We start from the raw sequence: 25,228 nt of genomic DNA, 5'->3' as shown, positions 1-25,228 counted from the left end.
ATCCCTTCAGTTATAATGAGCTTCCTTCAGAACTTCTTCAGTTCCCTCTGTAATCTCCTCCAGGAGGTGTTCTTTCAGAACTGGGAGACTCCACTTTCTCTTGCTGTTTCTCCCAACACGTTTGACTGTCTTCAACCCTAAACTGAAAGATACCTGATATCCAGCTGTACATACTGATCTTCCTGAGCCGGATCATCGATTTCTCCATAATCTACACTTTGAAAATAGAACTTTTACTCATGATTCTCAGATATGCATACTTGTATTAACATCACCACTGAATACTATTGCAGGGATCCACCATGGATGTAGAGCCTGTAAGGTGGTATTCTTATTTTATGTGCACTAGAACAATGAAGTAAAACGGGATTATTTTCTGCATGGTTTAGAGCAGTGGTTCCCAACCCTGTCCTGGAGGACCACTAGTCCAATCGGGTTTTCAGGATAGCCCTAATGAATATGCATGGAGCAGATTTGCATGCATGCCACTTCCATTATATGCAAATCTCTCTCATGCATATTCATTAGGGCTATCCTAAAAACCCAATTGGACTAGTGGTCCTCCAGGACAGGGTTGGGAACCACTGGTTTAGAGACTATTAAGCATGGCACGACTCTTCTGTTTGTTACTCCATCATGCTCACATCATCAAAACTGTGGAATGGGTTAGTATGGATCGTCTATCCCATCTATCACAACAATTCTGCTTATTACATTACCAGGTCTCTCACGGAGGGATCCAATTTGGGTGTAGAGCCTGTTAAGTTGAATCCCTTCCCACATTTTTCCATTTGCCAGAGATCCACTATCGGAATACAGTTTTTCATGTGGATCATCTTCCTTTCCTTGACTGTCTGGTTCATCCATATTCTCCGCTGAGCTTGAAGATGGAGAATTCTATATAGACGTTTCACTGATTAGGTTCCCTCAGCAGGATCAACCAGATTCTTCAACACAGAATGTCTTCCACTGTACCATCCATGCTAATACAGTACTCCGGGAGATATTCACACTATTTTTTGGAATATCTTACCCTACTGCCTATTTCCTAATGTCAAATGGACAATGTCAAGATCAACCTTCATTTCCATCTACTTCTTTATTCTAAAGACCTTGGAGGCTTGGGACTGGCTATAGGGTAGGAGAAGGCCATTATACATCCTATTTAGGATGATTTTATCTTTTTGGGGGGTTCTCTGCCTTCACTAGGGTCTACCTTTTATAAGCCTACTCCTGTTCTTAAACCTTTTCTCACCCATTATGGGATGTTCACTACCAGCTGGTACACTAGACTGTGAATAGGTTCACACTCATATCCTTCGACATCCATTTTGCATACCTGACTTAGCTGACTAGGTAATGACCTAAAATTTCCCCTAGTTTGTCACAGCTCAGGAGACTTTCTTGTAAGGTTTTAATTATGAGTAAAGGAGGAAGGAAGCAAATAAACAGCCTATTAACAATAACATACTATGGTTGCTGAGTTTCTTTGAGAGATATCTAAATACAAGTCATTTTCATGATTGGATTTCTAAAATAAAGTAGCAGCAGCAAAACAGAAAGGAAGAACTAGATTTAAAAAAATGAAATGTGTGATCAACTGATGTAAGAAGAGAATTAAGATTGATGTCTACTGGGATTGGGAAGGAACCCTCTGCTTCCCCAATCCTAGACATCCACTGCAGAAATGCCAAGTTACCCAATTCCAGGCTGGAGATTTTGGGACAGCCCTGGATTTCTGATCATCCTAGTGCATTATGGGACTTGCAACACTGATTACAATGGGCAGGATCAGGCACTACAAATCCCCCACTGTTTTGGGATGTATGTTCAAAACTAGGACTGGCCAAAAGTAAGTAACTTGGCATCTTTGCCATTACCACCCCTGAAACTGGTTATGACCTCCATTCTGGGAGAAGGTTCGCTTGCTGCCTTATCCATTTACCTGTAAAGGCACAAATAGTAGGTATAAAGTTAAATGGATAGCTTATCTGCTTAACTTCATCAGAGAATTTTCAGCAGCACCACTTTAACTTTATGTGGATTTTCTGCAATGCTATCCATTTAATAGATGATCCATTTAAATTTATGCTGTGAGCTTGTGGCTGACAATTGATCCCATCAAGTAGAATTACCATTTATTTCCTCTTGACGTTTAATTCCTATTGTTTCATGTATAGTTTAGTGTCATGCTGGTCCCTTATGTCACTTGAGGAAAGGTTCAGTGGCTTAATATTCTGTGGCTGTTCCTTGAGAATTTAGAGAGAGAAATTTATATCTGATGCTTTATTTAGACACAAACACAATAAGATCTTATTTGGGCAGTTGTCATGGTAAAGCCATGCTAATGTCACCTCTGATGTCATATATGGTATTAGCAATATTGTGGTCAGCATTTCATAGGACCATTGATACTGGATTTCAGTGACTGGGCAGCATAAATTCTGCAGTGCCATTCATTGGTGAGGTTCAGCGAGTGGCATGAGGTAGGAGATGCACCTGAACCTCAGTTACCACTGCTGAAGGGTGAAACATGCTCCTTCAGGTCCCCTCCCCAGTGGATCACTGTGGGACTGTTTCTATAGCAGCTTGTGCACTGTGGGACTGTTTTGACAGCTGCATGTAGCTATATATAACACAGAGCCACTATAGATTAAAAATAGTTCTAATAAAAGTGAATAAAGACTTTGAAGGCCAGCATTTGTATTGCTGAGCAGCTACAGTACATCTAAAGTTAGGTGATGGGATGATGCATGCTAAATGAAATTCTATACTATTAATTACGTATGTGGTTGCTGTTATAGAATACTAGTATAAGTCTGTAGTTTGTCACCCCCTGAGCATGGACTGGCAACTTACCGTGCCACTGAGGGTGGCCTTGACTATCCTGGGATGCTACTCGAAAAGGAGGAAGCCCCACAAGGTGGTCAGTGGTAATTAAGTATACACTCTATCTTAGAGTATTTCTCTCTGTAAAAATTCAACACAATGCGTGTTTTCACAGAGAAGATATCTTTTGTCATTAGTTTAAACGCAAGCAGGAAAAATAACCATTCAGGCAACTGTTCCTAAAGAGCTGACGAGGGAAAAAAATTGCTGAATTCACTATGCAAGAGCTTTGCTTCTCTAAAAGCAACCCACAAGAAAAATCCCAACCCAAGATATTCAATGAATTCCCCCCAACAATTCTAAATCTCTCACTGTGGATTGTGCTGGCAGTTACAGCATCAAAGAAAAGAGAAAACTCCCCCACTGAAACAGTCCCAAACAGAGTGTGGTGAGACCTTCCCTGCCTTGTCTTACAGGTAGCTTCTTCTGGTACACAAGCCCTGGAGCTTTTCCTGTATCACTAAAACAAAGCCTCTCAAAAATGGGTTATTCAAGCAAGCTCTTTTTCATAGCAGGAAAACAAAACAAGTAAGCAAACAATCATTGGCAGGACATGGTTAAATTCACTTCCATAGGTTCCAGTAGGTAGATGTCCAGATTTCCGTGGACATGTCATCCTTTTCAAGGAAATGTCCGAGGGGTCCAGACAGCTTTTCAAAACCTGGCACTGTGGGTTTTGAAAAGCTTCCTGTCAAAATTGTGTCGGGAGGGGGCATCCGCGCATATGCAGATGCCGTCTGGGGGTGGGCTGGGGGCGGAATGTTGCATGATGTAGGCGGAACAGGGCAGAACTGGGCGGGCCTGTGGGCATGGCCATGGGTCCAGATTTTTCCATGGCTTCCTCCCTGTGGCATGGCTCTTCTAGGCCTAACTGCTCTTCCTCTTGCCACTCCATGGGTTCCTCCTTCCTCCTTTGCTGAGCCTGGAGAGCCTTCAAAAGAAGTTCTTCCTGCACTGCTCTCTAGTGTGTGAGAATCAGATTTAAGTTTGTGAGCCACATAGATGCCTATGAAAGGAGCAGACTTTGGTGCTCTCTGGCTCCCTCTCTGGTTATTTGAGGTCATTCCTCTCTCTTTAACTACAGGGCACTGTCCTGGTTTCTTCTGGGGATAGACAGCCCTGGCTTCTACAAGTTCTGAACCTATATGGGTGGAAAACTTTCTGCTTTTGAGTGCCACTGCTGCTCTGAGTTTACAGGTGACAGATAGGGTTCTAGGGCCAGAATTGTCACAAGTTAAATGCCTAAATTTAGGCACAAGCACTATAGATCAATGGCTGGTGTAAATGCTTGGGCCTAACTGCTGTCAGTTAGGCCCATAATTGATAGTATGCTATAAACTATCACATAAGTTTTAGGTATGTCATTGGAAGGGTCATGAACAGATCAGTTCCATGACCATCTTGCAGTTTGTAGAGTACTGGCTCACCTCTTGTGCATTTATGGTAGGGAGGTGTTTAAACATATCTATCATTCTCATAACTCCCTTTTGGTCAAGACTGATTTAGTTTCTTCTTCTTCATTATGATCTGTCCTTTAAGAGAAACAACTATGTTGTAGTTTCCCTCAGTTCTGATTATACAGGATTAGGATTTGTTGCTCCATTCCAGCTTTCAGTGAATTATTGTAAGCTGCCTCAAGCTGTTTGAGATAGGACATCAGATATGATAAACATCCAATTTCTGGCCCTCATAATGTAGATGTTGATGGGAACTTGATATAATCCAAAAAAGGGATTAAAGGAGTCAAGATTTTTAGTCAATCTCTGATCTTTAAGTTTTCTCAACTTTGGAATGATCTTCCATTTCTTTTAAGGAGTTCCGGCTCACTTCAATTTTTTTGCAAATCTTTAAAAACTACTTTATTTGCTAAACACTTTGAAAATTAATTTCCCAAAATTTAGTCTTTTTTATGGTTTTTATTTCTAAGTTAATTATTGTAAACCGAGTCGAGCTTTCTTAGAATGATGACTTGGTATAAAAAGCCAAGCCTTAGATTAGATTAGGTCAAATAATTTAGACTATTTATGGTTTTGAATGGAAGAGCTCTGCCATTTGGTATATAAGAAAAACCCTATATTCCAGCCCCTTTCCCACAGTGTAATTTCTACATCTCTTAGAGTCCAGCCTTAAACCAATTCAAAATGTAACTTAGTGCAGTTAGTACTTAACATCATATGCAGAAGGAAATACCATTTCTGTATAGCCTCTAGATTCATATTCATGCAGCTTCAGTTGGAGCCTCCTATTCCTCCTGTGTCAGAACCGACAAGAGGGGGAGCTATTTTAGTTTTGGTCCTTAGTGGAATGCAAGACATAGTACAGGAGTTAACTGTGTTGGGTCCACTGGGAAACAGTGATCAAATTTGAGCTGATCTGGGAGTGACGTCGCAAAAGAAATCTACTGTAGAGGCATTCAATTTTCAAAAGGGTGACTATGATAAAATGAGGAAAATGGTTAAAAAGAAGCTAAAAGAATCAGTTTCAAAGGATAGGACTGTAAACCAGGCATGGATGTTATTTAAAAATACCATTGTAGAAGCCCAGACCAAATGTATTCTGTGTATCAGCAAAGGTGGAAAGAAGAGGAAACGAGAGCTGGCGTGGTTAAAAGGTGAAATGAAAGGGGCTATTAGCGCAAAAAAACATCCTCTAAAGCACAGGTATCAAACTCAAGGCCCGCGGGCCAAATCCAGCCCGTATGGCCGTTTTATGTGGCCCTCAGTCCGATGCCCCTGGTGTTATCTTGTGGCCGGCTCCCTCCTCCTCACAGCCGCAGTGTGCACAAAGCTGCATGCAACGGCTCCTCACATGTCCCGCGCCTCATCCAAAAGCATTCCCTCTGACATTGCGACATTAGAGAGAAGGCTGCCGGTTCAGGTGCAGGACTCACAAGGAGCCACTGCACGTAGCTTCGTGCACACTGCGGCTGTGAGGAGGAGGAGCTTCCGTACAGCAAAAGATTTGAGAAACTGGGCCTCTTCTCCCTCCAACAGAGGAGATTGAGATGGGACATGATTGAAACATTCAAGGTACTAAAGGGGATAGACTTAGTAGATAAAGATAGGTTGTTCACCCTCTCCAAGGTGGGGAGAACGAGAGGGTCTCATTGCATTGTTCTTCAACTGATATTTTTGACTCCTTATGTATTAATTTCTTGCCAACATTCCATTGGGTTAAGGAAAAATTCAAATGCAGAAGGGGTTTTCCCATAAAAAACACAATTTTTTACCTATTGGCTTTTTTTTTTGTTCATTGAAGACAGCCTATAGTTAAGGAATCCTGTGTGTGCGCGTGCTGCTGGCTGATTTGTTTGTTTCAGAGAGTAAAATTACTTCCCTGTTCCAGATGTAGATCAGCAGATAAACCCAATTACTTTTCCTTTGGAAGCAGCAGATAAACCTACTTACCTTTCTTTGGAAACTGCTGTCTTTTATTCAAAGCTTTATTAATCAGAAACTGAGGTGATTTGTAGCTGTAGCTGCACGGAAAATCCTATACATGCCTGACAAAGGCTGTTACATTTTTCTTGAAAGCACTGGAGATCAAGTCTAGTGGAGGGTGGGGGCTATGTGTAGGCTCATAGCCTTATGCTTTTGACTGGTGATCTGTTTCGAGAGTTCAGGTATATAATTTACTTTACTCTTCAGATCTGAAGTCTCTCTATCAGAAGATCCAATTAACAGAGAAATACTTAGCAAAGTTACAGACTATAAGTTTTTTTGTTGTGTTTATTGAATCGGTATGCTTTTGTATTTGGAATTTGTAGAAGCAGAGGATAAGCCTTCTGTTAGAACATAACACTTCTCAGCACAGCAGTCCTTTTGTATGTGACAATACATGCCCCAGTTATCACAGTCTCATATTTAATTAGACATACCTGGGCTTATATGTAAAATGTAGATTGGGAGCAGCACACAAATCAGAAATGAGTTCAGTCTGCCCTATAATAAGAGTTACTCATTAAAAGCCCACATATGTTTTACCTGTGAGCTAGTAAATCACCTTAAACAAACAAAAATAAGCCAAATAAGTGCCCTGTCAGTTGTAGAATTCTCATTGTCAGATGTGGATGCAGTTCAAAGGCATCTCACCCCTCCTACACCCCAAGGCTAACATCACTGCAAAATGCAAACAGGAAAATCAACTTTAATTTTGTAAATTGTACACGGAATCATTGCAGGGTACATCTCAGAATCAAGTGTCCCAAACTGGTTTGATGCATTTCATTCAGGGCTGTACTTGGGATAGAGCAAATACAGGTGATAATCTGCTAAGAAAAGACAGGGTAGGAAGAAAAGGAGGGGGAGCAGCATTATTTGTTAAAGATTATATTAAAGCCGCAGGATCTGCAGAGCAAGGAAGAGGCACTGTGAAACAATTTGGAAAGAGGGAATGGTGAATATATTTACATTGGTGTAATATACAGGCCTCCTTCACAGACGGAAGAAGTGAACAGAGATTTAATAGTAGACATTCAGAATATAGTGGTACCTCAGAATCCGAATGCCCCAGAACTCGAACAACTTGGAATCCAAACTATTTTTTAATTAAAATTTTGGCCCGGAGTCAGAATGCTGCTTTGGAATCCAAACGTACGGGAACTGCAAGCGGTGCTCAGCCCAAAGCTTCCCCTCTGACGCAGCTTCCTGTTTCCACCTGGGCAGTTCGCATCAGAGGGAAGCTTTGGGCTGAGCACCGCTTGCAGTTGCCGTTGCCGATTTTGCTGTCTATGCTGGTGGGAGGCCTGATCTTGCTGTCTGTGCCAGTGGGGGTGCCCAATCCAGTGTGTTTACTGTTAAATTTTTTGAAAATCTGAGTTTGTGGGACCAAGGAACAGATTAATCCAGTTTCTGTTATTTTCAATGAGAAAAACTGTCTTGGAACTCAAACGTTTTGGAACTTGAATGGGGTTCTGGAACAGATTAAGTTTGGATTCCAAGGTACCACTGTATATCTACAAAAGGGGAAGTTTTAATAGGTGATTTTAACATGCCAGATTTTGATTGGAGTATCCCTATTGTGGGGTCTTCTAGAAGTAGGGTGATCGTGGATTCTCTACAAAGAGAACTGTTCCAGCAGTTGGTAATGGAACCCATGCGGGATGGAGTCATACTGGGAAAGTGTTTCTGATGTTACAGTGGGTGATCATCTGGAATCCAGTGATCACTACATGGTACAGTTTAATATTAAGATGGGGATAGAGAGGGCTCATTCAAAATCAAAGGTTCTAGACTTTATAAAAACTAATTTTATTTGGATGGGTGATTATGTCAAGGAATTGTCTGGATGGGAATGTCTGGAAGAAGTGGAAATGCAGTGGGCAAAACTGAAAAGAGTAATTGTAAGAGCGACAAACCTTTTTGTGAGGCAAGTAAGTAAAAGTAAGAGGAAAAGAAGGCTGCCTTGGTTCTCAAAAGTAGTAGCTGAGAAGATAAGGAATAAAAGATTAGCTTTCATAAACTACAAAAGATCGCAGAAAGAGGAAGACAGGCAAGAATATCTGGAAAAGTTAAGAGAGGCTGGTCATGTAGTCAGGAAAGCAAAGATACAAATGGAAGAAAAAATAGCTGACATGGTAAAATGGGGAGACAAAGAGATTTTTTTTAGACATATTAGTGATATGAAGAAGTGCAAAAGTGGCATTATGAGAAATATGTAGAAGCTGCTAAAGAAAAGGCTGAATGGCTTAACAAATATATCTGTTCTGTGTTCACAGCTGAAGCGTCAGGAGTGGGGCCGCAGAAGACAAACGTGAATAGGGATGGAGAAGTGGTAGACCTGATCGATTTTCAGAGGGTTGTGTTTGTGAGAAGCTAGCTAAAATAAAGGTAGACAAAACGATGGCGCCGGATGGTGTACATCTAAGAGTGCAGAAGGAACTTAGAGAAGTTCTGGTGGCTCCGCTGACTGACCTTTTCAATTAGTCTCTAGAGTCGGGAGTGCTACTGGAGGACTGGAGAAGGGCGGATGTGGTCACTCACCACAAAAGTGGAAGTAAGGAAGAAGTAGGGAATTACAGGCTGGTAAGTCTGGCTTCTGTGGTAAGCAAATTAATGGAAACACTTTTAAAACAGAGAATGGTGAAGTTTCTGGAATCCTGTGGATTACAGGACCAGAGGCAACATGGATTCACTAGAGATAGGTCTTGTCGGACAAATCTGATCAATTTCTTTGACTGGGTGACCAGAGATTTGGATAGAGAATGTGCGCTAGATTTTAGATTTTAGCAAAGCATTTGACAATGTTCCACACAGACGTCTAATAAATAAACCGAGTGCCCTTGGGATGGAATCCAAAGTGACGGGCTGGGTCAAGAACTGATTGAGTGGAAGGCGACAGAAGATAGTGATCAATGGAGATCGCTCTGAGAAAAGGGATGTTACCAGTGGTGTGCCTCAAGGTTCTGTTCGTGGGCCTGTTTTTTTTAACATTTTTATAAACGATATTGCTGAAGGGCTGTCGGGTAAGATATGCCTCTTTGTGGATGATACCAAAATCTGCAATAGAGTAGACATGCCAGATGGTGTGAATAACATGAAGAAACACCTGGCAAAGCTTGAAGAATGGTCTGAAATTTGGCAACTAAAATTTAATGCTATGAAACGCAAGGTCATGCATCTGGGCTGCAAAAACCCAAGGGAACGGTGCAGTTTATGAGTGAAGAACTTATGTGCATGACAGAAAAGCAAGACTTGGGTGTGATTGTATGTGATGATCTTAAAGTGGCCAAACAGGTTGAAAAGGTGACAGCGAAAGCTAGAAGGATGCTGGAGTGCATTGGGAGAGGTATGGCCAATAGAAAAAAGGAGGTATTGATGCCCCTGTATGACTTTGGTGAGACCTCATTTAGAATATTGTGTACAATTCTGGAGACTGTATCTTCAAAAATATATAAAAAGGATGGAATCGGTCCAGAGGAAGGCTACTAAAATGGTGTGTGGTCTTTGTAATAAGGTGGGGACAGACTTAAAGATCTCAATCTGTATACTTTGGAGGAAAGGTGGGAGAGGGAGATATGAGTATAATAGAGACGTTTAAATACCTGCGTGATGTAATGCGCATGAGTTGAGTCTCTTTCATTTAAAAGGAAGCTCTGGAATGAGAGGGCATAGGATGAAGTTAAGAGATGATAGGCTCAGGAGTAATCTAAGGAAATACTTTTTTTTACAGAAAGATGCGTGGAACAGTCTCAGAAAATGTGGTGGAGAAAAAGACTGTGTCTGAATTCAAGAAAGTATGGAATAGGCACATGGAATCTCTTAGAGAGAAGAAGAAATAATGGTTATTGTGGATGGGCAGACTTGATGGGCCATTTGGCCTTTATCTGCCATCATAATTCTGTTTCCAAATTAAAGTAGATTAAGGAGAGATTCTGGAGAGGGTGGCAGGAGAGACACAAGTTAACGTCTGCTCCTGTTCATGGCATCACGTGATCACTCATAAGTAGGGTTACCAGATGTCTGGATTTCCCTGGCCATGTCCTCTTTTTGAAGACTGTGTCTGAAGTCGGCAAATTTTCAATTTAACAACTTTTATCTGGAGAAACCAGACATCTAGTAACCAGTTTTTCTGTAAAATTTTAACAACTACGATGTTTCAACATTTTTTATACTGTAATTCCTAATGATCTATCTTAAAATCAACACATCATTGTAAACATATTTTTATTGTAAACCGAGTCGAGCCCTATATCTTTAGGGATGATCCGGTATATAAATCTAAGATTTAGATTAGATTACAGCAGTTCAACCTATCCAGAGTCCTCCTCCCTCCCCTCCCCTCCCTCCGAGCACCTATTCGGAGTCCTGTTGTCTCTCCAGCCCCCCATCCAGAGTCCTCCTCCTTCTCCAGGCACCATCCCCCACTTACCTATCTGGAGTCCTCCTCCCTCCCCCCAGGATCCTGTGCTTGCTCTTTGTAACTCTTCGGCTATCATTTCTCTGTAGAGAAAAAGCTTCCAGGTTGCTGAAGACAGCATGTTTAGTTCACTGACGCTGATGAAGACTGAAGAGTTACAGCAGTGCCGGGTGAGCAAGCAGAGGAACTGGGGTGGGGAGGTGGAAGAAAGATGTGCTGGACCATGGGAATGGGGAGTAAAGGGAAGGAAAGATGCCCCAGACCTTTAGGGTAAGAAAGGGAAGGGGCAGATAGAGATACCAGATCACGGGAAGGTGGGAAGGGAGAGAGATGTCTGATCACTAGATGGGGAAGGGGGTGAGGGGAAGAAAGAGATGTCATACCTGGGAATAGAAGGAGGAGGAAGGGGAAGAAGGGAAAGAGAAATATGCCAGACCATAAAGGGGGGAGAAGGGAAAGGAAAGAGGAGAGAGAGATGCCAGATTATGGGAAGGAGAGGATAAAGATCTCAGACAATAAGGGGTGGGGGCGGCGCAGAACAGGGCAGGGCCAAGTGTCCTCTCTTTTTTAATAGAGGAAATCTGGTAACCCTATTTATAAGAGACTCATTTTAAATACTGAGCAACAGAACTATTGGTACAAATGACACACAGGTAGGAGACTCTTTTGTTTTCACCTTGTTTGCTTCATTTAGTGGTGGTTTAAAAACATTATTAATGTTTGAAAAGAACAGACTCATGTGGTTTCAGGGAGTTTCTCTGCACCTCTCACTTGTTTGCGCTCTAGGACTTGATAGAAGCTTTGGTACTGACTGAGGGGGTGGAGCTCATCCCAGAATGATGAGAAGTAGAGCATGAAAACAAAACAGTGGGCTCTCTACAACCCTTGCAGCTAATAAGTGTTTAACCAGCTGGTCAAGACTGCCATTCCTGTTTACAAGAAAGATTAGTAAGGTAAAACCTAATCTTTCCTTGTGAAGGTAACTGTGGGAGACAGAGGGTGCACATGAAGACTATTTTCAAATCTCCATATTAACATATGGCCATAGCCTGTGTGCATTTGCATGTATGGACAAAAGCATCATGTTCCCTGCTGACACCAATTTTTGAAAGGAAAATTCACAGCTCATTCATTTGTAAGAGGAAAAAAGATTTGGGCAGCAAGACCCTACATGACCAGGGGCTTAATGCAGGGAGAATGAAGTGCTGAGGCAATGCTCTTTTTTTCCCCTCCTCTTCTAGTGCTACTGAGGTGCAGGAGTTTTTTGAAAATAACAACGAGCACTATTTGGCGCTGATCTTTGAGGATGATAAATCTTATCTGGGTAGAGAGGTAAGTCCTATACACCACCATTTTGTTCTAGATTACTTGGGGTAACAGGGGTTATTTAGAGTTGCAAGTGGGGTATAATGCAGGTTACAGAAATTCATATGTAGTATTGGCAGCTTGGAGAAACCTACAATGTTTGAATATTGTATTCGAATTTTTCAGTACTTAGAATATCAGAGCTAATTTTCCAAAAGTAGTTAATGCTTTTCCGTGTACATTATATGCAGTTCATTGTCTAATACATTAATATATCCTTTACTATATTATAAATGCAATTTTTTTATATATATGTATTTTAGCCATGAAGTAGTTCCTTGATCATGTGCTATGAATAGCCCTACATCATTCCCCACAGCAACATATGATGAAAGAGGCTGTGATGGAAGAATTGTGCCCCTTGTAGTCTGTGTTCTTACATGCCTCACTATAGAATAGTGTTTCCCAAACTGGTGTCTTGGCAAACTCATTGGGTTGCTGCAGAAGATACAAACTTACTGCCTGTCTGGCACCCCACTTTCCTTCCCCCAGTGAGAAACATCTCTCCCTTCCCCATGCTGCTGCTTATAATCTTCAGGCTGACAGCAGCTTAAATGCTGCCTTCAACAACCCAGAAGCGTTCCTTCTGCTGCAGCTTCCTTCCTCTGCGGGGACAGGAAGTTGAAGAGGGGAAAGCTGCTGGGGCTGCCAAAGACAATGTGTTTAAACTGCTGGTGGACTGAAGATCGAAAGCTGCAAGGTAAGAAAGAGAGAGAGAGAGGTCCCAGTTCTCAGGGGGGGTGGATGGAAGAAAAAAATGCTGTACCAGATTGGGGGGTGTAAGTGAGAGAACTGCCAAATCGGGGATGGGGAAGAAAGGAGACAGATACCAGATCAGGGAAGGGAATGTAGAGAAGAAGAAAGGAGAGAGAGATGGAAAACCACAGGGAAGGGAAGGAGAGGAGAGAGAGATGGCAGTCCATAGGAAAGGAGAAGCGAGAGATACTAGATTGGGGAAGGGGGGAAGGAGAGGAGAGATGCCAGTCTATAGTGGGGAGAAAGGAGGGAGAGGAGACAGAAATATCAGATTTGGGGAGGGGGAGACATGGTTAGGTATTTCTTTAGACGTAGGGATGCAGTAAAAAATTACTGACACACTAAGGGTGCCTTGAACTGAAAAGTTTGGGAACCACTGCTATAGCATAACCTTCTTGTGAGACAGGGACTAGAGAAGTGATTTCAGAACCAGCACCTCTAGCCCATAACCTTCCCTAGAGTGGATTCTATGGTCTAGATTTCTGCTCAGTTGTTATTCAGCTGCAGCCTTTCAAAACTTTCTTCTGTTTGATTGTTCTTTCTCTCTGTCCCCTGATAATAATTACTGTTTGGGTTGTAGGTGACAATGGACATGCTTCAGTATGAGAACATCGTAGTACGGAGAGTTCTGAGAAACAACCAAGCGCTTATAAGACAGTATCAAGTCAATTCATTGCCATCTTTATGCGTTCTTTACAGAAATGGCTCTTTTTCCCAAATCCTCCTGTAAGTGCAACATTATCAATGATCAGGCCACATATGGGCTTATTGAAACCTCTGTGCTCACATTGCCAGAGTCTGCATTCTACTATACTAATGTGCTCCTGTGTAGATCCAATTGCACCAACAGGCTGGGTTGATGAGGCCACAATTTGTGGTTTTAAGACATTCTAGTTTCTCTTTGATGAATACTGTATATTCTAGAGATCCTGTAAACTAACTTATATTAGTAAATTCAAGATCTCTAGACTGCTTTCTCAAATGTTTTCACAATTTTCCTTCCTTTCTGCTCATTCCATTTTTTTTCTTCTCTGCTGAGATTGGTCTTGAAGCTGGGAAACATGCCAGCAGGCTCAGACACTCAAGCTAATGAATCAATCTGGGCACAGGAAAACTTGGCAGCAAAGCAGGAGTGGGCAAGCCCATTTCCATTCCTCTATGCTAAATTCTGCCCCCCCCCCCCCCCAATACTTTATTTTTTCCTAATTGCAGAAAAATTCATTAGCAATTAGACAAAAGCAAGTCCTGAATCACTGATGTTAAACAATGGGGGCTGCTCTAGGTCCCTCTGGTGGCTGCTCTCCTGAACAGCATGGCTCATTCTGGCCCAGATGGTGTGTCTATATCCTCAATGGATGATTGATGCCAAGCTGGTGGCATCACCTCTAACTCTCTCAGGATGGGGAGACTTTTGTTTGTATGATTTGGGGAGCAAGCAGTAGGACTTGAGGGATCAAGACTGGGGATGGTCAGAGAAGCAATGTGATAACTTTTAGCCTGTGATGCTGTTGGCTGCACTATCATTTAATATATTTATTGTACTTTCACCTTGAGTTGGCAAGAGGAAAATTATTTGTAACTTTCATGTTTCACTGCCATCTGCTTATCCTCAAATATGAAAATAGGAGAAACCAACAGAATCTAAGGGCTTCATTCTAGCAACATAGGGTCTGCTACCTTCATACAGTTTGCTGGGGGATTGTTGGTGTACATTCTGATATGTGAAAAGGATTGTTAGGGGATTAGAAATGAAGAGAATTTCCCCAGATAAGGCTGACAATATTTATTGCTCAGCCACTTTATTTCTCTGGAGATAAGCAGGGGATATGCAGGCACACTTGTTGGTGAAGTCCGTTGACGAAGCCTATGTGCCGGTGCTCTCCCCTAGCTAAATACATAAGAACATAAGAATTGCTGCTGCTGGGTCAGACCAATGGTCCATTATGCCCAGCAGTCTGCTCACACGGCGGCCCCTAGGTCAAAGACCAGTGCCCTAATTGAGTCTAGCCTTACCTGCGTACGTTCTAATTCAGCAGGAACTTGTCTAACCTTGACTTGAATCCCTGGAGGGTTCTTTCCCCTATAATAGCCTCCGGAAGAGTGTTCCAGATTTCTACCACTCTTTGGGTGAAGAAGAACTTCCTTACATTTGTACGGAATCTGTCCCTTTTTAACTTTAGAGAGTGCCCTGGGCATGTGTGGGAGTCAGTACTCCTACCGCCCCTCCTCTTGGAATGCCAGTTTTTTTTCTAACCGCTCCTGACAGGTTGCCGCTCTCCTCTATTCTCTCCTCAATTTCTTCACAAATTTTAATAATAATAATAAATAAAAATATATAAAGAGAAGAAATACTAATAATAGAGAGAAAAATAGATAGGAGGTGAGTTTTAACCAAGTGTCAAACCCCCCCCCCAAACTAAAATTGACTGAGGAGCCTGCTTCATTGGACACAGCTCTTTTTAAGCTGTCAAAACTTTTCAATTTTAGCGCCGCAGTTTTAATGGGCGGGCGCTAGGACCACGAAGCCTTTTTTTTCTGACTTCCTTATCAAAGCCCCAGTGGACAGCGGCTCGCAGTTAATTGGCGCCAGAACTTTTCCTCTAGCAAGTCAGCTGCCAACACTGCCGCTAGCTCCCTCCCCCCAAAGCCCTGTTTCAGTACTGCAAGGGGAGGGAAGCTAACGTATGCTGATGCTGCAAGAAAACAAGAAACCGGCAATATCAGCTGGAGGACAGAAGAAGAAGCTCCTAATGCAGGACAGAAATTTAACACCTTCTCCTCCATCGGAGTCATCTTTATCACAGAGCTCCTCTTCAAAACTGGCTTCCACTTCAAAGCATTCAAAGACTCCCGCAGCTCAGCCTCAGCCTCGCGGTCCTTTCCTGTGCTACAGCCTACTACTTCGAAGCATACAGGTACTTCTCTAAAGTCTTCTAAAGGTGCAAAAAGAAAGTGGGAGCCTTCTCCTATTTTACTAGAACTGGAGTCTATTCCCCCAAAAAGTTTCTCTGCCGGCTGTGCACACAGAAATGCCTTCACAGGGAACTGAGTCTTTTCAGGCTATATCTGGTTTTTTCTCATTGTGTCAAAAGTTTATACAGGATAATGCTTCTTTTTTGCAGACTTCTCACCAGCTTCCTTCTGTTCAGCCGGCTCAACCTGCTTCAGATTTAATCCAAAAGGTCACCCCAGAGGAACCTTTATTCTCCATTTCAGTGCCACCTTCATCTCTTCTGTCATAGGCTCCTGGTACACTGGCATGCACTTCTCCCAGACAGGAACTTCACTCTCCTCCTGCCTGTTCAGAGCCCAGCATCTTACCAGAGTCTGACCCTCAGCCGGAGCAGCTGAGCTTCTCCAAAGAGTATGCCTATCCAAAGTTTATACAAAAAATTTCTTCCTTACTCAGCCTGAATGAGGCGGCTATTCCTATAGGTAGCAAGGATTTTCAAGCTATTCTACAATCTTGTAAGACTCCAATGAAAAGGTTTGTTACCTTACCAGTATAACAAGGTTTGCAGGACCTTCAATTAGAAAATTGGCAAAAACCTTTTTCAGTGCCCACAGCGTCTAAACGCTTAGAAAATAAATATAAAGTTCATAAAGTTCCTGGTCACGACATTCCTCATCTGTCTCATGAATCGATGGTGTCAGAGTCAGCTAGCAAAAAAGCTAAAGTATCAAGAGGTCCTTTATCTGCACTCCCGGGTAAAGACCTTTGCCTTCTTGATTCCATGGGTCGCAAGGTGTATCAAGGTTCTATGCTGTCTTTGAAAATAAGTGCCCATCAGCTGCAAATTTTACATTTTCAACACTCTATTTTGCAGCAGTTGGATTCTGCAGCAGTTGGATTCTGCAACCCCTGCAGAGTTCCCAGATCTTCTAGTTGCCCTGCAGAGTTCCCAGATCTTCTAGTTGCCCTGCAGGAATCTACATATCACCTCATCAAGGCTAATTACGATGCTTATGATATGCAATCTAGAACTGCAGCAGTTGCTATAGCATCCAGACACTCAGCGTGGTTGTGAGCGTCTGATCTCTAGGAAGACCTGCATGAAAGATTAGCAGATGCTCCCTGCTTGGGTGATAGTCTATTCCAGCGGTCTCAAACACGCGGTCCACGGGCCGCATGCGGCTCTCCAGGTGCTATTTTGCGGCCCGCAGTCTGGATACGATTAAAACAGCATTTCTCTTCCCCCTTCCCTTCCTTTTGGAGCAGCTGCGTGTCTGGCCGGCTCAGTCGATCGTTCCGTTCAAAGCCGCGGGTTGGCAGCTCCTCGCGCTATCCACTCCTGCATCGGAAGCCTCTCTGACGTCACAACGTCAGAGAGGCTTCAGGCGCGTATTTTGCAAGGAGCCGCCACCCGCGGTTTTGAACGGAACAATCAACTGAGCCGGCCAGACATGCTGCTGCTCCACAAGGAAGAGAACGGAAGGGGAGGGGAAAGAGAAATGCTTCTTCTGCATAGGAAAGGGGGACCTTAGAGAAATGCTGCTGCTGCTGCTGTACAGGGAAAGGGAGAGGAAGGGAAAGGGGAAGAGAAATGCTTCTGCTGCACAGGAAAGGGGGAAGGGAAATGCTGCTTCTGTTGCTGCTGCACCCAATTGGGGAAAGAGAGGGAAGGAAGACAAGGGAAAGGAGAGGAACAAGAGAAGCCAAGTTCATGGGAGGGAGGGAAGGAAAGGAGATATCAGAACATGGAGGGGGGGGGAGAGATGCCAGGGCATGGTGGAAGGGAAGGAGACAGATGCCAGACCAGGGGAAAGGAAGGAAGGAGGGAAGGAGAGAAAGGAAGGAAAGAGATGCCAGACTATTGAAATAGGACGGAAGAAGAGAGAGATAGGAAGGGAAGGTAAGACATGGAAACGTAGATTTTGAAAAGAAAGCAGAAAAATTGAACATTAAGTTAATGCCAAAGATGGATGCAAGGCAGAAACTGAAGACGGAGAGAAAAACAGTCAAAGGACAAGAAGGCCCTGTAAACATAGTTGAAAGCACAGAAAAATAAAGTCACCAGACAACAAAGGTAGGGAAAATGATTTTATTTTCAATATAGTGATTGAAATGTGTCAGTTTTGAGAAAGAAAAGATATTAAACTTTAAATGTGAGGGCTGCAGAAAAAATAGAGTATTTGGAGGGCCGCAGAAAAAATAGTTAATGTCTTATTAAAGAAATGACAATTTTGCATAAGGTAAAACTCTTTATAGTTTATATATCTTTCCTTTTAACTGTTAAAGGAAAGTTTTATAAACTATAAAGAGTTTTACCTCATGCAAAATTGTCATTTCTTTAATAAGGCATTAACTATTTTTTCTGCGGCCCTCCAAGTACCTACAAATCCAAAATGTGGCCCCACAAAGGGTTTGAGTTTGAGATCACTGGTCTATTCGGTGAAAAGGTCAAAGTAACGGTTTCCCAGCTGAAAGAAGATTCTTCTACTAGTGGGGAACTCTCAGCACATTCTTCTGAGCAGTCTCACCAATTTCGATGACCCACGTCTTCTTTCACTTACCGACGGCCTTATCATCAACAGTTTTTTCAGCAATATTACCCTCGACGTAGATTTACTCCATATAACCGTCCTATTCCACGAAGGACAAATCATCTGAATCCTTCCTACCTAAACAACATCCAAGAGACAGAAAGCAGTCATCTGTTCCTCAGCTTCCGGCTATAAAGCCTTTGCCTGTTTTTTGACCATTTACCAGTGGGGGTGAGGTGGGGGTGGGGGCAGAAAATTCATTTCCTTTCAGCCTGGCAGACTATCACGAAGGATCAATGGGTTCTCTCCATTGTGGCACATGGTTACTTTCTCAATTTCCTTCCCAAGTTAACTCCCTCTCAACCTCCTCCACCTTCTGTGGTTCCTCATCAGCATATTCCGCAACTTGCGGCAGAAGTTATTCTTCTACTAAACAACAATTCCATCGAGGAGGTACCTCCAAGACAACAAAATCAGGGATTTTACTCCCGTTTCTTCCTCATTCCCCAAAAGACTCAAGGTCTACTACCCATTCCAAACCCCAGACCTCTAAATGCCTGCCTCAAAAGAGAAAAATTCCAGAGGATATCTCTACCAACTAGCCTACTTCTTTTGAAACAATACGATTGGTTAGCTGCCCTAGACCTCAAAAAATGCCTATACCCACATTCCCATTCATCCTTCTCACTCGCACTTCCTACGATTCAAATTCCTGACTCAGTATTTCCTGTACAAGGTGCTACCTTTCGGCCTTTCTTCAGCACCAAGAGTTTTCATGAAGTGCCTGGCTGTGGTAGCAGCACATCTCGACCAGTGGTGCACTCAAGGGCACTGGTCGGTGAGTGAACAAAAACTGCAAATCAACCACCTGGAGCTCCATGCAGTATACTATGCTCTTTGGGCCTTACATCATTGACTTCCCAACAAACAAGTTCTGATTCAAATGGACAATCAAGTCACAATGTTCTATGTGAACAAGTAGGGAGGTTCAGGATCTCTCCCTCTCTGCAGATAAGCTTTTCGTCTATGGACTTATGCTCTCACTATAGGGGTCCATCTGCAAGCAGTCTACATTCCGGGAGAACATAGCATCCTTGCAGACTCCTTCAGCAGGAAACTCGACCCACACAAGTGGACCCTCGACCCTGCCATTCTACATCAGATATTCCTTCTTTGGAGAACTCCAACAGTAGATCTCTTTGCTTCACAAGACAATGCCATCTGCACAGCCTTTTGCTCTCTTCACCCAACTTCTCGAGCAATAGCAAGGGATGCTTTCTCCATACATTGGGGCCTCAACCTTCTTTACCCTTTTCCTCTGTTTCCTCAAATATCCAAGCTGCTTCAGGAAGTCGCTATGGACAAGGCTCACATTATTCTCATTGCACCTCGTTGGCCCAGTCAAATTTGGTATCCACTCCTCCTGGACCTTCTGGATGCTCCCCCAATTTCTCTCGGAGACCATCCGTCTCTGCTATCTCAACAGCAGGGCCAGTTACTTCACCCCAACCTTTGCAGTCTCAGCTTGACAGCTTGGAAATTGAAAGCTCAGTCCTAGAAAATTTCCCACTTATGCAGCAAGTGAAAACTGTTCTTCTAGCAACTAGACATCCTTCTACCAAGAAATCATATCATTCTAAATGGAGATGGTTTTCCATCTGGTCTCAAAATCACCATCACAATCCTCTCAACTATCCAACGGAATACATTTTGTTGTATCTTCTGCATTTGTCGGAGTCTGGTCTTAAATCTAACTTAATTCGATACCATTTGGCAGCGATCTCAGCTTTTCATATTCCTGTGGATGGTAAATCTCTTTCACATCATCCCCTTATCTATGTTTCGATGTTTATTCAAACTTGATGCAAATGCTTATAACAAAATCTCTAGATTTCTCCAAGGTCTTCACAATCTCAAACCTCCCATCCATGATCCACCTCCAACGTGGGACCTGAATTTGGTGTTGGATGTCTTGTTGCACGACCCATTTGAACCTCTGGGATCTTCTTCACTTTCTTTTCTTACTTGGAAAACAGTTTTTCTCACAGCTCTAACTTCCGCCAGAAGAGTCAGTGAACTACAAGCATTAGTTACATATTATCCTTATCTTCAATTTTTTCCTAAAAGTACAACTCAGAAATCATCCAAAATTTCTTCCGAAGGTTGCAACAGATTTTCATCTCAACCAAATTATAACCTTACCAACGTTTTCCCCTCCTCCGCATTTCTCTTCAGCAGAGCAACATCTGCATATATAAGACTTCAGACGAGCATTGCTTTTTTATATCAGAGCAACGGCTTCCTTGTGACAATCTAACCAGCTTTTCATTTCTTATAATCCAGCTACCCAGGGAAAACCAGTATCAAAAAGAACTCTTTCTTCTTGGATAGCACAGTGCATAAACTTTTGCTGTACAAAGGCAGATACTCAAACACCTGGGAAAATTGGAGCTCATAAAGTTTGGGCTTACAACTACTTCTATAAAAAGCTTAAGATCTATTCCTATTCAGGACATTTGCAAGGCAGCAACGTGGTCCTCTGTACACACTTTTACGAAGCATTATTGTTTGAACAAGTTTTTCACAGGATGTTCGATTTGGTCAATCAGTTTTAAGAAACCTTTTTGCAGTGTAAATGGTTCTTCACCACCCAGATACTTTTTTCAAGCTTGGGACTCACCAACAAGTGTGCCTGGATATCCCTTGCTTGTCTCCAGAGAAAGCAAAGTTGCTCACCTGTAACAGATGTTCTCTGTAGACAGCAGGGGCATGCAGCCACACTTGCCTGCCTGCCATCCCCTATCTTTCAATCCTTTCTAGGGACAAAACTGGCATTTCAAGAGTACTCACTCCCGCACATGCCCAGTAAGCGTAAAGCTTACTTAGCTAGGGTAGAACACTGGTACATAGGCTTTATCAGTGGACTTCACCAACAAGTGTGACTGCATTCCCCTGTTGTCTACAGAGAACATTTGTTACAGGTGAGCAACTTTGCTTTCTGGTCTCTAACTACACATCTAGATTTGGGGAATTGTGGACTCATCATATAGAGACAGAGCAGTGTAAACACAGCCAATAGCATAAGAACATAAGAGTTGCCATACTGGGACAGACCAAAGATCCATCAAGCCCAGTACAGTATTCTGTCTCTATCAGTGGCTAACCTAGGTCATAAGTACCTGGCAAGATCCCAAGAAAGAACTTAGAAAGCTATCCATACAACAGTCTTGAACTTCTGTAGATTTGTAAGCATAAAGCTCTAAAAATAGCCAAAGAGATTTTGACATTAATACATTACCTTTGAAAGCTAATCTTAAACTACATTGTTAGTCTGAAAAAAAAGATATTATATATTTTTCCTTTGTTTTTCTACACATTACATTAATACAAGAAACTGTGATGCATTGGGGGTACCTAACCTCAAATTATATTTTCAAGCAGCTCAAGTAAAGTTGGTTCTTGATTGGTAAAAGCTAGATCCTAAGTAGTGGGTTCGAAACAAACAAGAATATATGAATTATACTGTATACCTTTTATCCCAATAAATTTGGATTATAATAAAGGCACAGTACAAAGAAATATTATCAATCCTGATACTAAGAACATAAGAATATCCATACTGGGTCAGACCAATGGTTCATCTAGTCCGGTATTCTGTTTCCAACATTGGCCAATCCAGGTCACAAGCACCTGGCAAAAATCCAAATAGTAGCAACATTCCATGCTATCAATCCCAGGCCAAGAAGTGGCTTCCCCCTAGTCCATCTCAATAACAGGCTAGACTTAGCATACTGTAGCTTTTGGGAATGTATATGCTCCTTTTTGCTGGAGAAGAAACTATATTATAGTCACATATCTATTAAATATAATGTCTATTATCTATCAGGATTTATCAATACATATAAATAGCCTTAAAATATATATATATAAATATCTCAAGATACAGAAAGCTAATTTGACAATCACTAAATAATATTACATCACTATAACATCACATCAATTAATACATAAGTCAGACAGATGGAGCCCTACCAGTTCATTCAACCCTATTAAAATCTCATATTAAAGTGCTTTGAAATGTTCACCCATATGTCCATGAGTTAGCAGCAGCAGTAGAACAAATTTTCAATTGATGTATCTAATTGGAAATGTCTTCACTTGACTCAGTGCTTCTTTTCATAATATCATGAAGATTTAGATGTCATGAACAGTAATCACGCTCGGCACGTTTCCGTGTTTCGCCACAAAAGGTGTCCTCAGGAACTTCACTGGCTACAGCTCCACTCCTGTTCATTATACCAGCATGTTTACAGGCAGCTACCAGCAGCTGAGATCTCCAAACTAGGATCCCGCAGCAGAACCCCAGAACGGAAATGAACTGTTCTGGGGTTCTGCTGCGGGATCCTGGTTTGGAGATCTCAGCTGCTGGTAGCTGCCTGTAAACATTCTGGTATAATGAATAAACAGGAGCGGAGCTGTAGCCAGTGAAGCTCCTGAGGACATCTTTGTGGCGAAACACGGAAACGTGCCAAACGTGATTACTGTTCATGACATCTAAATCTTCGTGATATTATGAAAAGAAGCACTGAGTCAAGAGAAGACATTTCCAATTAGATACATCAATTGAAAATTTGTTCTACTGCTGCTGCTAACTCATGGACATATGGGTGAACATTTCAAAGCACTTTAATATGAGATTTTAATAGGGTTGAATGAACTGTTAGGGCTCCATCTGTCTGACTTATGTATGAATTGATGTGATGTTATAGTGATATAATTAATTTTTGAACTTACAGTAATAAAAGATATTATATACTATTTAGCGATTGTCAAATTAGCTTTATGTATCTTGAGATATTTATATTAAACATAATGGAGACAGAATTTATCTTGGGAATAACAGTGCAGGTTCACCAAAATTTGAAACTAGCAGGCTCAAGACATTGTCATTTAATAAATCTGAGTAGACTAGTTGAATTCACATAAGTTCTGTGACACTTCTACCTTATTGAATGAAAACAAAGCATACCACATTCAAAGAGGTGAAAAAGTGTTCTGCTTAAGGCAAGGTCTCCTTTTGAGTAACTCTTTAAGGGTATGTATGGGAATGGAGAATGACACAGGGACAAATTTGTGCCCATCTCTGTGGGATCTATCTCCATCCCCATCCCAGCAAGCTCTGTCCCTGTCTCTTCCCCATCCCTTCAAGCTCTGTCCTCATCTGCACAAACCTTGAACACATAAAGTGTTTGAGGCTTGTGCAGATGAGGACAGAACTTGCAGGGATAGGACAGGGATAGAACTTATGGTTATGGGATAGAAAGGATGGGAACAAATTTATCCCTATGTCATTCTCTAGGGAATAAAGGTGTGACCTCTAAACTGTATGCAGTGTTAAACTATCCTCTAACAAGAAAGCCTAAACATCTATTAGATTGGGAACAGGCCATTAATGAGGTAACAGCAGAGACAAGGCAGATAAATATTTTTGTAATTGTTTCAAAATTCTTTATCTCTACAAATTTACACCCTCCCCCCTCCCTTTTTTTTTTTTTTCACAAAGTGGTAAATGCTCTGAAACCCAATCAATTCCTATGGGTGTTGAAATATTTACTGCACTGACCTCTGCTGTCGGCTTTAGTAAAGGTACTCATTAGTTAAGAACAGGTACAAACTCTTCTCCAAGGACAAACAGGATAATAAGTTCTTGCTGGTGAATGGCGTCATCCAATGGAGCTTGTGCAGATAATCTTCTCCAGCCTAGAAAACTTTCTAGAAGCCTTTAAGAAGCTCCACAATGTATGTGTCTGACTCTGCCTCTTATTACCACTTATTATTGGCTTATTACCACTTAAAAGAGCTGTGGCGTGTACCTATAGGAGTATCACTGTGTGAAACCTCCTTAACCTTCAATTTTTTTCAGAGCTGGTAAGATGGACCTGCTCTTCTTAAGAGATTTTTTTAAATTTTTACGTGAAATAGTATTTGTTGCACATGAATCTCTGAAATATTGTTTGTTGCACATGAACCTCTCTGTTTTTGTTAGGGGTTTTGGCCTTTATTAAGCTTCATTATTTCACAGTTGCCTTCCGTTACTTCCTTTTCAGGTGCTTGGTGATCTGACTAGGCTTCAAATTTCAAAATTGAATTCATTGATTTCATAGCAGCAATCTTTTTTTTAGCAAAATGTATATATATTTTTTGCTGATTCTTTGCATCTAGTCATCAGAAGGCTCCCATCAGCTTTAGAAAATATGGGCAGTATGGCAAGACCATTTCTATTGTGGATACTTACAACCATAGTTGGCTTAAGACATTGTAGCACCCTGGACCAACTTTTGCACCCCTGCCATGCCCCCACTTCCTACCTGCCCTGCCTCACTGCATCCCATTCCTCCCTGCAAGGCACACTGGGATTGGGTGCCCATCCAGTGTGTCTTCTGGGAGGGGGGCTAACAGGAGGCAGTTCCAATATGTTCTATGTACTATCAGAGGCCACCTCCCTTGAGGGGGAGGGTCTAAATAGCCTAAGTGAGGGGAGGGATGTTGGTATCAGAGGCCAGCTGCTATGAGGGGGGAGGGTCTGAAACAGTAGGCATACCGGCGCATTAGTGGAGGGAAGAAGAAAACTGAAAACCGATTCCTGTTCCCTGCCTGTACACCGCTCCCTCTTTGCCTAGATTCAGCTTAACCTATGAGCCAGTGACATCAGGCTCAGGCATTTTGCACACTTTATTGCTGGCATCCTGAGCTAGAGCCTCACCTGGTCCATGGGTTAAGCCGGCCCTGCTTACAACTGGTCTTTGAAGTATCTTGGGCCCAGTTATGAATTCTCTCAGTACCAGTATGATTTAGAGCTGAAAAAAAGCAGCATGAA

General features: G+C 42.2%; 1 protein-coding gene across 2 annotated transcripts in view; it reads left to right on the top strand.

Moving 5' to 3' along the window:
* The window catches only part of QSOX1 (quiescin sulfhydryl oxidase 1), a 181,438-nt gene that overhangs the window by 90,572 nt on the left and 65,638 nt on the right, over positions 1–25,228 (top strand). For both annotated transcript variants that reach the window (XM_033917087.1, XM_033917086.1), the window contains exons 5-6: positions 11,988–12,078; positions 13,448–13,593. In XM_033917087.1, the coding sequence (XP_033772978.1) occupies positions 11,988–12,078; positions 13,448–13,593 (237 nt within the window). The remainder of the gene's footprint in view (positions 1–11,987; positions 12,079–13,447; positions 13,594–25,228) is intronic.

This window comes from Geotrypetes seraphini, chromosome 12 (genome assembly GCF_902459505.1).
Source record: "Geotrypetes seraphini chromosome 12, aGeoSer1.1, whole genome shotgun sequence".
Taxonomy (NCBI): Eukaryota; Metazoa; Chordata; class Amphibia; order Gymnophiona; family Dermophiidae; genus Geotrypetes; species Geotrypetes seraphini.
The sequence above is the reverse complement of the archived record's forward strand: the minus strand, read 5'-3'. Positions and strand labels throughout refer to the sequence as shown.